This window comes from Colletotrichum gloeosporioides, assembly GCF_011800055.1.
Source record: "Colletotrichum gloeosporioides strain Lc1 chromosome Unknown consensus_6, whole genome shotgun sequence".
Classification (NCBI taxonomy): domain Eukaryota; kingdom Fungi; phylum Ascomycota; class Sordariomycetes; order Glomerellales; family Glomerellaceae; genus Colletotrichum; species Colletotrichum gloeosporioides.
In genome coordinates, this window is record NW_025544651.1 from 668288 (window position 1) to 681749 (window position 13462).

The 13462-nt window shown below is 52.4% G+C and overlaps 7 protein-coding genes across 7 annotated transcripts; 5 read left to right on the forward strand and 2 right to left on the reverse strand.

Annotated features, from left to right (window-relative positions):
* Positions 1 to 777: 777 nt before the first annotated feature.
* Positions 778 to 1281, forward strand: GCG54_00014596 (uncharacterized protein; the record flags this gene model as incomplete). The annotated part of the gene is made up of 1 exon (XM_045414421.1): positions 778 to 1281. The coding sequence occupies one exon, from the start codon at positions 778 to 780 to the stop codon at positions 1279 to 1281; it is 504 nt and encodes a 167-aa protein (XP_045270999.1).
* Positions 1282 to 1647: 366 nt separating this feature from the next.
* GCG54_00014597 (Secondary metabolism regulator laeA) lies at positions 1648 to 3542 on the reverse strand (the record flags this gene model as incomplete). Its single annotated transcript, XM_045414422.1, has 10 exons — positions 1648 to 1699; positions 1753 to 2172; positions 2228 to 2340; positions 2398 to 2422; positions 2477 to 2522; positions 2665 to 2857; positions 2926 to 2948; positions 3003 to 3093; positions 3342 to 3389; positions 3462 to 3542. Coding segments are annotated over 10 exons (1092 nt in total), but the record flags the coding sequence as incomplete, so codon positions are not given.
* A 2499-nt stretch (positions 3543 to 6041) lies between these two features.
* GCG54_00014598 (Cytochrome P450 71A20) lies at positions 6042 to 7768 on the forward strand (the record flags this gene model as incomplete). Its single annotated transcript, XM_045414423.1, has 3 exons — positions 6042 to 6243; positions 6400 to 7617; positions 7677 to 7768. 3 exons carry the CDS (start codon positions 6042 to 6044, stop codon positions 7766 to 7768), a joined length of 1512 nt encoding a protein of 503 aa, XP_045271001.1.
* A 701-nt stretch (positions 7769 to 8469) lies between these two features.
* On the forward strand, positions 8470 to 9634 carry GCG54_00014599 (uncharacterized protein; the record flags this gene model as incomplete). Its single annotated transcript, XM_045414424.1, has 2 exons — positions 8470 to 9352; positions 9549 to 9634. 2 exons carry the CDS (start codon positions 8470 to 8472, stop codon positions 9632 to 9634), a joined length of 969 nt encoding a protein of 322 aa, XP_045271002.1.
* Positions 9635 to 10089: 455 nt separating this feature from the next.
* Positions 10090 to 10272, forward strand: GCG54_00014600 (uncharacterized protein; the record flags this gene model as incomplete). Its single annotated transcript, XM_045414425.1, has 1 exon — positions 10090 to 10272. One exon carries the CDS (start codon positions 10090 to 10092, stop codon positions 10270 to 10272), a length of 183 nt encoding a protein of 60 aa, XP_045271003.1.
* A 54-nt stretch (positions 10273 to 10326) lies between these two features.
* Positions 10327 to 12271, reverse strand: GCG54_00014601 (Acetamidase; the record flags this gene model as incomplete). The annotated part of the gene is made up of 6 exons (XM_045414426.1): positions 10327 to 10442; positions 10505 to 10592; positions 10643 to 11521; positions 11586 to 11738; positions 11793 to 11915; positions 11963 to 12271. 6 exons carry the CDS (start codon positions 12269 to 12271, stop codon positions 10327 to 10329), a joined length of 1668 nt encoding a protein of 555 aa, XP_045271004.1.
* A 512-nt stretch (positions 12272 to 12783) lies between these two features.
* On the forward strand, positions 12784 to 13421 carry GCG54_00014602 (uncharacterized protein; the record flags this gene model as incomplete). The annotated part of the gene is made up of 2 exons (XM_045414427.1): positions 12784 to 13065; positions 13122 to 13421. The coding sequence occupies 2 exons, from the start codon at positions 12784 to 12786 to the stop codon at positions 13419 to 13421; spliced, it is 582 nt and encodes a 193-aa protein (XP_045271005.1).
* Between the last annotated feature and the right edge of the window lie 41 nt (positions 13422 to 13462).

Here is a 13462-nt window from a genome sequence, read left to right on the forward strand (position 1 = left end):
GTTACTCACCTTCCTTTCTTGTCAAGTCAGCCGACTTCGGAAAGCTTATTTAAATCTGATCGCTCGAACTAAGTGGTCCCGTCTGCCCAAGGGGCTGGGTCTGCTGGGTCTGCTGGGCCCAGGGTCACAATTGTTGCGGCCCAAGAAGGCTTGATCTTCTTGATAGAAAGCTTGTGTTGGTATCATCCCGCTTCGAGGCTTCACTGAAGCGCACGACGGACGAATCACCTCAAAGCCATTCCAAACTAGTGTCGCGTCTGAGCTGAAAGCTTCAATAATAGCTGCAGCTCATCTTATTTACTTCTTGTGAATGCGAATACCGCATTTCGAAACTGACAGAAAATGTGACATCCATGGAAGTGAAGATGTAGCGAAACTGAACGCCATACTACAGTGAGAGTACGTCATTATGTCAATACCTTGGCCCTCCCCGCAACAGAAGTTCCTGGGGCATGTCGGTGGAGTCTGTTATCAATGATCATGCCGGCCAGTAAACTGTGGATGGCAACTTCGTCGGATCCAGGGCCGACAGCACCAGGTCATCCAAGTCAGTGTAGTGCCAGCTTCCCATTCTGCCTTAGTGCAGCTTGTGAGACCTCCGAAGATGTCGGAGTCATTGCAACTGCATTCTCAGAAGTAGCAGCTTGGCTTGTATAAAGATGTACCTGAAGTCTTGCTCTATCATCAACAGACTTCCGCTCATCTCTCAACCTGACTTTCACAATCTGCGCCTCAACTTCTCACCCTCTACCAAACCTCGACTTACAAAATCTCAAGATGAAGGCCTCCACCATCCTCTTCCTCGCTGGTGCTTCTCTCGCTGTTGCGGCTCCCGTTGCACAGCCTGAGGCCGAAGCAGAGGCCAGCATCTCCTTCCTCGAGTCCATCCACTACAAGAGAGAAGCCAATCCCAAGGCCGAGGCCGAGCCCGCCATCAACTTCCTCGAGTCGGTTCACTACAAGAAGGAGGCTCGGCCGGAGGCACAACCCGCCATCGAGTTCGAGGATTCCGTGCACTACAAGCGCGAAGCCGAGGCTGAGCCTGCTATCAATTTCTTGGAGTCCGTCCACTACAAGAAGGAGGCCGAGCCCGCGATTGAGTTCGAAGACTCTGTCCACTACAAGCGAGAGCCAGAGGCCGAGGCCGAGCCAGCCATCGAATTCTTGGAGTCAGTTCACTACAAGAAAGAAGCTGAGCCCGCTGTCGAGTTTCTGGAATCCGTCCACTACAAGAAGGAAGCGGAGCCTGCTATTGAGTTTGAGGAGTCTGTTCACTACTAGGTACAAATATCGCGGTCGGCGGCCGTAGGATTGGTGATTGGTATAGCAACATCGCCTTACATGTTCATATAGATTGGCATATAATATAATGTAGCATCCTTGATACGAGTTATCCACACGGTATTGCTGTGCTAATATGATTGCTATGGAAGCTTCGGACCATGGGAAATTTCAATTGGTTGTATCGTATTTGTATGTTCATCGTGTCTTGGCTTGAAAAGCTTTACAAGAAAAGCCGCGATTGATAGAAAAAGTCGTATTCATGATTCCGTTCGCAATCAAATTGTTCTAGTTCATTTGCAACTCGGGTATCCGCAAGTCGACTCGTATTCTGCGTATTCCGAACCTTTCCATGTTATTTTTTTCTCACGCCGTGCCCCTATCCCTTCTATACGGCTTTCGCCCGTGAACGATGTATCTGCAGCCTCATATCAGTACTGAATATGACTTTGTATTTAAGGGGAGCCTTACATCGGCCAGTATGCGTGAACACTCGTATCTCTCAATACCTTTCTGGCTTTGCTGACTAGAACGATAACCTCCTCATAACTCCAGCCAAGAGCTCTTGTGAGGGGAGCAAGCGTGGCTGGCTCAAGGGCCTGGTCCATGTTCTCTAAGCTCCACATGCCAAGATCCTTGTAATGCTTGTCTCGAGGCCAACGGTTTGTGGGCCATTTGTAGATGGTCTCAACAACGTCTTCGAAACCGGCTTCTTCCATAAGCTGTTTCCACTGCTCCGCAGCGGTGACAGGTCTACCAAACTTCGCCATACCTTCCATTACCAGGAGGACCCATTTCCAAAGGTCTGAGTCAACCGATAGTGTTCCATCGTCGCAACCCAAAGGAAGAGCCATATCTTGGGCCTCGAAATAGCCGCCTGGCTCCAGGGCGCTTCAGAGCGTATCAGTAGGCGATCAAACCAACGATCCGCACAGGTCAAACTCACTCAAAAGCCTTGTAAACAATACTTCTATTGTCTGCAAAACTGCCTGTCATCATGCGAGAAAAAATGAAGTCGAATGGTCGTGACCATGTCCAGTCCTTCTCCAAATCATCGAGCTTTGTGACATCGTGTCAGGTGAAACTGAACAACAGTCTTTTGTTGACGAAACATACCTCAAAAGAACAATTTGGGGGCACACTGCTTATGATGAGCGAGGCGCAACAGGCAAATCGTGAATGGAGGGCAACTCACAGGTCTGGCTGGACGGGGCTAAGATCGACTCCAATCACCTGCCATACTGTCAGCCGGTGGCAGAAATTCTGACACGTGTAAGTGCTACCTCAGCATCAGGATGCGCATCCGCTGGTGGTTGTTAGAATCATGTCAGACCTTAATCTCACACTTGAGTGGGCGGGCTGTGCCAGGAGGGGCCATCTTACCATACTCCATGGACCAGATTCCGGTGCCAGTTCCGAGATCAAGCACTCTTTTAGCACCCATGTTTTTCGGGCAGAGGCAATGATTGCCCCCTATCGTAAGAGTCATCACATAATGCTGCAAATCTGTGCGGCAGTCAGCCACTGTGACCCAGATGCGATGCGGAGAATTCCTACCCAACCTGTCGACCTCCGACTTTCAACGAATGAAAGTGTTAATCACTATCCACAACCGGGGCTCGATTGCACTGGGCAAAATCTCACCTCATCGTTTGGAAGGAAATATTCTGAGGGAGCGGTCAGTTCGGCACGCTGCAGACTGACAACGTATCATCACTTACTCCCCGCACTCATGGCATGATACGTACGGCCATTTTCGTGCTGGTAATGGCGAATGCTTGACCGCAGCGATGTGAGCGAATCGCGGAAAGGCTAAGCAACGGGAATCAGCATGGCAACTCCTTGGCTAGCGTAGAAGGTTTGTGGTCCGATGCGTGACGCTGCTGGGATATCAAAAGGCAGAAAAACGATTGGTCTGCTCGGATGACTCGCAGATGTCTCCAGTGCGTCTTCCGTACGCGCTCTGAGAGTGGCTACCGTTGGAGTTACAGTGGAGGAGTCTTTAGAGAGCAATAAGGGGCGGAAAGGCGGGTGAATGATGGAAAATGCGGTAGACTAACAACACCCAGAGCAGAATCGGTGTCAGAATTGTCGATTGCGTCCGCTTCCTATTGGCAGGTTAGCATTTTTCCTCCGAGAACGATGTCCATGAATGTAGCTAGCATGCAGCGTTCACTTACAATCTGCGGCGCTGGCTCCTGTTCGGACGCCAATGCATATGAAGATTCCGGTGGCGGCGAGAAGGCATTTTCTGGCCGCGGTGCTGGAGTTGGGGCCGTTTTAGGGGATTCGGCGGGCCTTTGGTGGGCGTTTGTGGCGGACACCGGGGAGACCGGGGACTGCGGCGGAGACACGACCATGGCGCGAGCTTCCACTGAGAGGGTTCACAATTGTTCGGAACTGTGAATGGGGCCCGAAGTGGCTGTGTTGAGAAGAACGAGCTGCCGAGTATCCCGATGCAGCATCAGACAGCTGCGAAGAGACTCAAGCGGGAGAATTAGAGGCAAAGACTGCCAGAGAGGAAAACATCAAGATCAAAGCAGGCCGAAGCAGACGCAGGGAGAAGAGGAGTGGTTACGCCTAGCGGGCTGCAAAATGTCATTGTCTTTAATAAGAGGCAGACCAGCCTCAGGCAACGGTCAACCAGGCATTCTTTGTGGTACATCAGACTGCAGATTGCAGACGTCTCTCGCCGGCTCAGTGTACGTGCGAGGAGGCACTACTGCGGAATTAGGGGCCTCGCGTCTGTAGTGTGGTGTGATATGATGCGGCCAAACGGGGATGAAGACTGCGCAGGAGAGACAGACGGCAGCGAAGCGAGAAGGCCCACGCTCCGGGTTGCATCGCGTGGTTTACCGACGGAGTCTTGCGTCTTCAAGGGACTATGACACTAACGCGGTTCCAACGTGCTCGACTACTAGCTGCATGAAGATGATGACATGAGGAGTCCAGAAAAGGCGGGAAAGCTTTCTCAGCGGTGCCGATTGGGCTGTCGTCAAGAGGAAATGGGGCCAGGAGGAGGGAGGGAATAATTACCAAGTTTCTTTTCATTCAAGCAATTGTCAATTCATCAAATGCATCTCATCGCCCGCTGCATCATCCATAAGCGGCCCGTATCAATACCCGTTTGGTTCTGAGTCTAGGTGCTCGGTGTGTGTTACGAATGACGCTCTGGCTGGCCGAAACACAGCACCGGAACCCCGCCATCTTCGGGGGTCAAGTGGGGGACAATGTGAGGCGCTTCCATTGCAATGGAAGAAAACAAGACAATAGGAGGGGGGCATCGAAGGTGCTTTGGCTTGCAAAAGAATGCTGCTGGGGCGCGAAAACCCGCCCACTTGACCCATGGGCAACAACACAGCTCATTTAACCTTCCGTTCATGGCTTCAATGAAAGCGAGCTCTTGTCCCATGCAGGATAAGTTAAGCTGCCAAGGGCTCTTCACCGAGCGAACACAAGTGCGCCATAGTTCCCACCCACCGTTACCTGAGCCCGTTGCGGATGTTGTGGCCGATGCGTTAGGCACATGGTTTCAATCCCGGGACCAAGGGCATGGAGAAGAACACCATCGCAACTGTGAGATGGAACATCAATTATTAGTTCGGATTCAAACAGCATCATGGGACCAAACAACTTCCAGTTGAAACGCCTTTGAACTGAAAAAGGCCCGAAGGCTTACGGCATTAAACGGATGGACAGTCCAGTGCCTTTGTGTCTCTGTCGCAAACATTGGAGAGACAGTGAATTCAGTGAGATGCCCTACGCCGGGGAACAGCAAAGCTACAGGTTGTGTGCATCATTAGCACCGCAACATCACCGACATCCATGTCACCATCCCGGTCGGGAGTCGTCTTCTCTTGCAGCTTCCCATCTCTTACAACGGAAACATATCCACAAACTGGAAAGATTGCTGCTGCCTGTCAGCAAGCACCTCGCACTCGATTTGCTGCCCCGTATTTGCCGGCGTCCGTTGATGCATCGTGACGGCCTGCTACAGCGCTACGCCAACACACATTAGGCAAGATAACACCTTTAGCTCACGCGAAGATGCAGGATTATATCTAGGTGCCATTCCGAAGCAGGGGATATTCGAGATGGGCTTTTCGTATTTACTGTTCACGTTTTCTTTTTCTGACAGGCTTTCTGCTTTCTTGTTACTTCTGCAGCTAACTTACACGCCCGGGGATCTCAAATCCTCACCTCGCAAGTTGCAAATCACTTCTTCTCGAACCCCCAGCAGAGCTGCATATCCAGGATTAATCTTTCTTTTTCGGTCGAAGGTACTCACTATTATGTGCAGTCAGCACGTCGCTTGAAAAACGCACAAGTACATCATCGAAACAATTATCCTGGCCCTCAGACGTGCTCGAACGCATCACACTATCAGACGCTGCCGTCCGAACCCGATCAGGTTTCCAGACCTCGGATTTTGTGCGACGACCTAGTACGCGTCGCAAAGTCTACTGCCCGTACATCCAGTCACCTGCCGCTTTCAATTACAATCCGACAGCCATCAACCGGCAGTTCTGAGTATCAAGTCTTTGAGGCGCAGCGAGTTGTTTGTCAACAACCAAGGTCGCCAGGTGCCCGTTTTCCGGGTCCCGCCACGACAAATTTCACATCTCGCGCCCTCGCCCCTCTAATCCCAACCCCTGTCACACCCCCAGGGCCGTCTTGTGCTCCCATCCTCTGCCAATTGAGCTTGCTTTTTGCTTGGTTGTGCCTGCTCAGCTGCCCATCAGCCGGGTCAAGAGCTCAGGATGCAGTATTCTGTTACTACCGTGGCATCCGTCGCCGCAGTGCTGTGGACTGCGTACCTGGTCATCTGCCGAGTACGTGACTATGCACGGATGAGACACATCCCAGGGCCCTTCTGGGCACACTGGACCGATCTTTGGCTCATGAGGGCACAATTCAGCGGCAAACTCTCTTTCATTCTGCAAGACCTGAACAAGAAGCATGGTGCGTAATAATTCCGCTGTCAAGGATGCGTAACCACGTTCCCCATCCAACCTGCGATGTCTATGCCCAATACAATTAGTACACATATACACCAAGTCTACGACGCTCATCTACGCAATCCGCTTGCATGCGAAGCTAATGAAACCCATTCTGCAGGTCCCATTGTTCGGATTGCGCCCAATTGGGTCCTCTGCGGCGATGGCGCTACGCTGCGAGTTCTATGGGCGGCTCGCTCCCACTGGAAGCGAGGCCTCTGGTATCTGGGCCTACGTTTCGACCCATACTCCGACAGTGTTTTCACAGCGTTGGACGACAAATATCATGACACTCTTCGGGCCAAGCTCGCGGCCGGCTACGCAGGTAAGGATGTCGATGGCGTGGAAGATGTCATCGACGAACGAGTTGAAGCGCTGGTTCACCTACTACAAACGCGATACTTGTCGACTGGGTCTGAATATAAGACCGTCGACTTGGCTCGCAAGGTGCAGTACTTCACCCTGGACGTCATCTCCGCCTTGGGATTTGGCAAGAAATTTGGGTATTTGGAAGCCGACGCCGATACAATGCGGTACATTGAGATCACGGAGAAAACCCTGCCTTCGCTACTAGTCATAGCATTGCAGCCCTGGATGCTCAGAATCCTACAGTCCTCGACCCTAAAGTTCTTCATGCCCAGCTCAAAGGATATCATCGGCATTGGCGATGTCATGCGGAGGGCCGCAGAGGCCGTTGAGGAGCGCTACGGCGAGAAGCCCGTTATCAAACGCGACATCCTTGGCTCTTTCGTCTCCCATGGCCTTACGAAAGAAGAAGCAGAGGGTGAAACGACTGTTCAAATCATTGCCGGTTCTGATTCTACTGCCGCAGCAATCCGAACCACAATGCTATTCATCATGACGAACCCACATGTCTACGCCCGTTTGCGGGCTGAAATAGATACGAATGTCGCTCAGGGCCGCATCTCATCGCCGATCACAGACGCGGAAGCCAGGAAGTTCGAGTATCTCCAGGCGGTAATAAGAGAAGGGATCCGAATCTACCCTCCGGCGACGGGTCTATTGCCCAAGGTTTCCGACAAAGACGAGGTGGTCTATGGAATGCACATTCCTGCGGGAACCAACGTGGCCTGGTCTCCTTTTGCAGTGATGCGTCAGACAGAGGTATTCGGGGCAGACGCCGATATGTTTCGACCAGAGAGGTGGCTCGGTATTTCTAAAGAGCAGTACCGTGTGATGGATACCCAAGTTATGCTGGACTTTGGAGTGGGAAGTCGATGGGAGTGTCTTGGCAAGAACATCGCCATGCTCGAGCTGAACAAGGTCTATGTTGAGGTAAGTTCCCGCCCACCAGCCGCTTTGCAACTGGACGTCAAAGGTGATCGCTGACCACGGTTGCTACGTAGCTTTTTCGGCGATTTGACTTCACGATTGTAGACCCCGCCAAACCTTGGACGACGGAGAACTTTGCGGTTCATATCCAGAAGGAGTTCAACGTCAAGGTGACTGAGCGTGCGACGCCTGCTTGAGACCTAAGGCGTGAATAGCATAAATAGTTGAGAAATGACAGTTTCAAACTGTTTTCAAATGCCGGCAGGCGGGTTCTGATGTCGTGACGCCGTTCGTCAGGCACATACCTGGGGTTATTTCGAGTCTAGTATGTCCACAGAGGCGATGAGCTTGACTCAATCAACCTGGGCGCTCAATGAAGGTTCGTCCCTAATTCGTTACGATCCAGTAGAGTAGCGGCTTACGGATATCATGAAACCTGAAGTAGCAAGGACCTCTTTCATCATGTACCGTCTCGTAATAAACATCGGGCCGAGTACCTACAAGCGAAGATGGCCTCGCACAGCGACGGTCTTTCTGCAAAAGCTTCGGTGTCTGCACCCTTTCTCCGGGGTTTGGATTCGGCGCGAAAATAATTCTTCACGCTTTGACAGCACACCACAACTGCCAAAGACATGGAGTCTCCGCTTACTCCGCGTCACGTGGATCCGGAGACGCTTGGCTTATGGTAGTAACTTCACGCCCTAAGGCGTAGGACGTACATGAAATTTCCTAATCGTTCTCCACATACCGGCAGCAATCTGTTTGCTACGAGAGGAGATGGGAGTAGTGTGACTGTCGCCTTTAACTCCCTACGTGCCCAGTCACAGTGTCTAGGGCGCGCGAAAAAGAAATATCCAATCTGTTCCAAGCCCAACGATCCCTTACCTCCGAGAAACCGATGACCGCTGGCGATCCTGCAGATGGTAGCGGCGGTGCATACCGTCGCACGACACGCTCTACAACAAATGACTCCTTAAATCATACACAACATGAGGCCTACCTTGACCAGCAGGTTCTTGATTCGCTGCTCGGGCTAGCTTCTGGCAACTCAGATGGAGGCAGCTTCATCGGCTCCCACCCGCAATGGTCGGCACCAGATGCCGCCGTATCCGGCACAACTTACCCCGGCCTGATGTCCGAAAGTTCCGACCACCTCTGGTCCGGGGACATGGCACAAGCGGAGCCGATCTCCCACGGCGAAAATCCGTCATGGTTTGGACACAACCTGTCTTACGAAGACCCGGCACAAGAGTTGAGCAACCTTCAATGGCCGCTCCCTGGACCAATTACAAGGCCTTCAGACAACATCAACTGGTCCGCGGCAGTTGAAGAGCAAGAACTCAGGGGACGCCGCGGTCTCCCTCGCAGGCGAAGTCGGTACCGATACATGCAATCTGAACAGAGGGCTATACCCATCCCAATACTCGCCTCCCCTACAACCCAGCAAGACTCAGATCCGTTGCAGCGATGGAAGGACTCACCGCCTCAAGATGAACCTGCTTCGATGGCAGCTATCTTTGACGCGCTCAGAACAAATCAGGTTGATTTGCAAGATGGACACAGTCGATCTCAGCCAGCGTACTCCCGGGCTAACTCTGGCACGAGCGCTGATAGTGGTGGAAGCAGCTCTTCAATGCAGTCGGGCAATTCTGCATGGTCCGGTATATCAGAGGCTTCAAGAGGGAGGCGAGCTGGATTCGGCCCCTTGAATCCAACCCGCCAAGGCCGCGTTGGGAAGAAGCGTGGAAGCATCACGACGAAGGACAGCCGCCCGTTTAAATGTACGTTTTGTTGCGACAACTTCAAGACGAAATATGACTGGGCTCGGCATGAAAAATCTCGACATCTGAATCTGGAGTCCTGGGTGTGTGCTCCCCATGGAGGCTCTGTAATGTCGACTGTGACGGGACGGCCCCATTGCGCATACTGCAGCGCCATAGACCCGACAGAAGAACATCTCGATATGCACAACCATAGCGCCTGCCACGACCGACCGATCGAAGCACGCTCCTTTGGACGAAAAGATCACCTTGTTCAACACTTGCGCGTTATGCATAAGTTAGAGAAGCTGCCCCGATTCGACGATTGGAAGGTTCAGTCCATGGAGATCACCTCTCGGTGCGGATTCTGTGGCATGGCGCTGTTGACGTGGAACAAGAGAACCGACCATCTTGCGGCCCATTTCCGAAAAGGCTTGACGATGAAGGATTGGAAAGGAGAGCATGGTTTCACACCCGCGGTTGCAGGGCAGGTAGTTCATGCTCTACCGCCGTACCTAATTGGATCGGAGTCTATGAGCGTGGTACCGTTCTCAGCAACCAAACAGGGCACAAAAGATCACTTTGCTCAAATCTCTTCTCGGACACATGGATTCAAAGACACTGAGGAGGAAGTATCTACAGAGCTGAAGGAACCCGACCCACTCCCCTCGCCATCGGTTTTGACCTCGAGAGCCGCGACTTCCAAAGCGTTCACCGAGATATTGGAGCGACACCTGAAGCACTTCGCGGACGAATACATGGCGCAGGGGATTAACCCTACAGACGATATGCTCAGGCAGGAATCAAGACGGGTCATTTATGACAGTGACGACGAGTGGAACCAGACCGTTGCAGATAACTCTGAATGGCTGGCGCAGTTTCGAACCCGCCACGGTCTAGAAAACAAGGGTGACCAAAATAAGATCAGAGAAGAGACATGATCCCAACCTTGACATCATCTTCCAGCCCTCGGTCTTGGTGTCTTCGGCAACTTTCTATCTTCTGATGTCTCTGTCGATGATCCGAATCGCCTCTAAGCACTGCTCATCATGGAATCGAGGGGCAACCACTTGGATCGAGCAAGGAGCTCCATCGCTTGCTTCGGGGTCGTCTAAGAACAGTCAGCATCACCATTTTGTGTCAAGACAGTGGTGTTGGGTTCCTGAAACTCACAGTCTGCCTCGAATTCCGCTACAGCCTTCTCAGGTGAAGGGTCCTTCTCCTTGGATGCAAAGCCGTACGGGATGATACCAGCAGGATACTGTTCCCAGTCAGCGACAAAGTTGCTCCATCAGTATTTCATAAACTTACATCCAAAACATTCCACATCAATGTGTAGACTGGGTTACCATAAGTGTCGTGGGGCACAGAGGTACTGATGGCTCCTGGCCCGATAACCACATCAAGTTCATGTTCTCGCCACGTCTTCCGCCAGCTATCAGCATAAGCGTCACGGAGACCGAGGAAATCGCTAAGCTGGTGTGCAACAGGCTTATCCGCAGAAACCGGAGGCTTCGTCTTCGTGAAGGGATGCACTCCTCGCTTTACAGAAGGGACGAGAGGTTCTCCGATCTCGTTTGCGAGGACGTCCAAGCCATCCGAAGTCATGAAGAAGTACTGAAATCCCAATCTTCCGCCAAGCCCGGCGCTACAGTCAGGATCTTGCGGCAGCCTGATGACCTTGTGTCCCGCCTTAAGCAAAGCGGAGACTGCGTCCTCGAGGGCTCGACGAACGGGGGGATGCATGGGATACTCCGGGTCTTCCGGAAGTACACCAACTGTCAAACGTTTGGTGTTGTCAGATTTGGGAGCACTCCACGGGGCGGCGATTGCGGAGGCGTCATATCTCCATGGGTTTTGCGAGAGCACAGTCTCCATGAACAAGAACAGATCATCGACTGAGTTCGCCATGGGGCCCGCCACGGGCACCACACCCGGCAGGTGGGCCTTCGGGAATGGGTAGTTTGACTGGCCCCCGAAAGGCGTCCGATCGGCTGTCGGTTTGAAGCCGTAGATGCCGCAGCACAGGGACGGGATTCTAATGGAGCCTGCGATATCGGTACCGACGCCGAGGATAGAGCCGCGGAATGATACGAGAGCACCCTCCCCACCGGTTGAGCCGCCAGCTGTGAGGGAGGTCTTGTGCGGATTCAGGGTTCTGCCAAAGATGTTGTTCTCAGAGTCTGCGGTCTGTGTGCTTGCCCCGTCAGTTGGATGATTCGGGGAGAGGCTTCAGGGGATAAGGATTGCAGACCATCATCGTCTGTGGAACGTTCGTTTTGCAGAAAAACACAGCTCCCGCGTCCAGCAAAAGGTCAACCATCGCCGAATTTGTCGTTGGTGGAGGCCGCTTGAGGAACTCGACGTAGCCGACAGTGGCGTGGTGTCCTCTTACTTTGAACGAGTCCTGTCTCTGTTAGCTAGTTGGCTCGACGTGTCTTATTGGTACTAGGCAGCTGACCTTCATGCTGATCGGGAGACCGTGCAGAGGACCGGTGGGCTTTCCCGTTTCCTTGAAAAGTTTATCGAGTTCTTTAGCTCTCGTGATACCCTCAGCAAAGAATATCTCGGTCAAACAATTTATCTAATCCTCGTTAGTTTTCGAGGTATGAAATCTGACGGATCGCTTACAAGCTGTTGCGCCAGAGCCGCCCGCTTGCAGAATGCTACCGTGACTTCTTCAGCCGTGAGCTTTCCATCGTGAATCTTGCCCAGAAGCTCCTTTGCACTGTAAGACTCGGTGATTTCAAGTTCGCTATCCGTGAACAATCCCGACTTTCGCGCAACATCGAGAGCGTTCAACTGACCCTCCTTGGGTGTTCCAGCACCTCGAAGCTCTTGAAGCTTCTGGTCTGACAACACCCATTCTTGGGGTATCGAAGCTTGTTGCTTCTCTCTGTGACGAGAAGCTATGACTTCCCACTCCATGGCTGCAGGCATCGTGAAATGCTGGTGGTTACTGGTCGAAATGGAGGAGGGCAAGGGAAGGGGTGGCTTGATCTGATGCAAGACTTCAGATGACAACTATGCAGGCAGCGGAACGATTCTCGGAACTGCACATCAGCCGCGCTCGCTTATCAAGAAGCCAGAGATCAACGAACTTGGGATCATCTTCATGTTATCAATAGCAAGCTCGGAAAAGTGGCGGCGCGTCTATTGTCTCGATTGGGAAGGAGATGGCGCCGGAGCTTGGGGGAGCTATGCCGGCCGAGTGCCGAGGCCGCGGTGAGGTGTGTGTCCCGCATCTCAAACCCCGGCAAATGAAGTCGGGAGAAAAGGTTCTCCTCTGTGATCTGTGTCATCGTTGGTCGTGTTACAAACAATTATTTAACGGGCGGCGTTTTCAGCCATCATCTGTCACCCCAATTAGCGCCAGAACTGCGTCAATCCCCGACTTGATCACCCATTTCTTTGCAACACAGGGATCATCCGGCACGCACACTACCCCAAACATGTGGTCAGAAAGAGACTCCGCTCACACTCCATCCCCGGGAAACGCGTTCACTCCGAGCGGGGTTGATGTGCCACCCTTGCGCATGCCGCATCTGGACTTCATCTATCGGATCGTCTGCGATATGGATCCGTCTGTGTCCGAGATACGCAACGTGGACAACACTGGTACCACGCGGCTTGTATTGCCCATTTTGAGCGGTTCGGTGAAAGGACCCAGAATCGATGGCAAGATAGTGGAGCGCAGCGGCGCAGACTGGGCGGAGCAGGTCAGCCCTGGGAAGGTCAGTGACTGATACCAGATACGCGTTATCGATCGCGGGTCTCATGATTTCATTAGGTGTTTTCGAGATTAAATGCCCGATACACACTTCAAACCAACGATGGAGTGTTCATATTGGTCAACGCTCATGGTATCTATCGAAGCGGCCCAGGACAGACGGAGAAGTTGACCCCCACGGCATCTCAGGATGACGTGGAGTACTTTACGCATATTAACTTTGAGGCTCCTGGAGGCAGCCCTTATGACTGGATGAATGGAGTCTTTGCGATCGGTGTTATGACGATGTTTGAGGGGAAGCCAATCATTGATTGCTACCGGTTGACAAATTTCCCTGGCAAGCCAGCTGAGAAGCTGTGAAGAGACATCGATGGATCTAGAACTTCATGTTTTGTTTATAA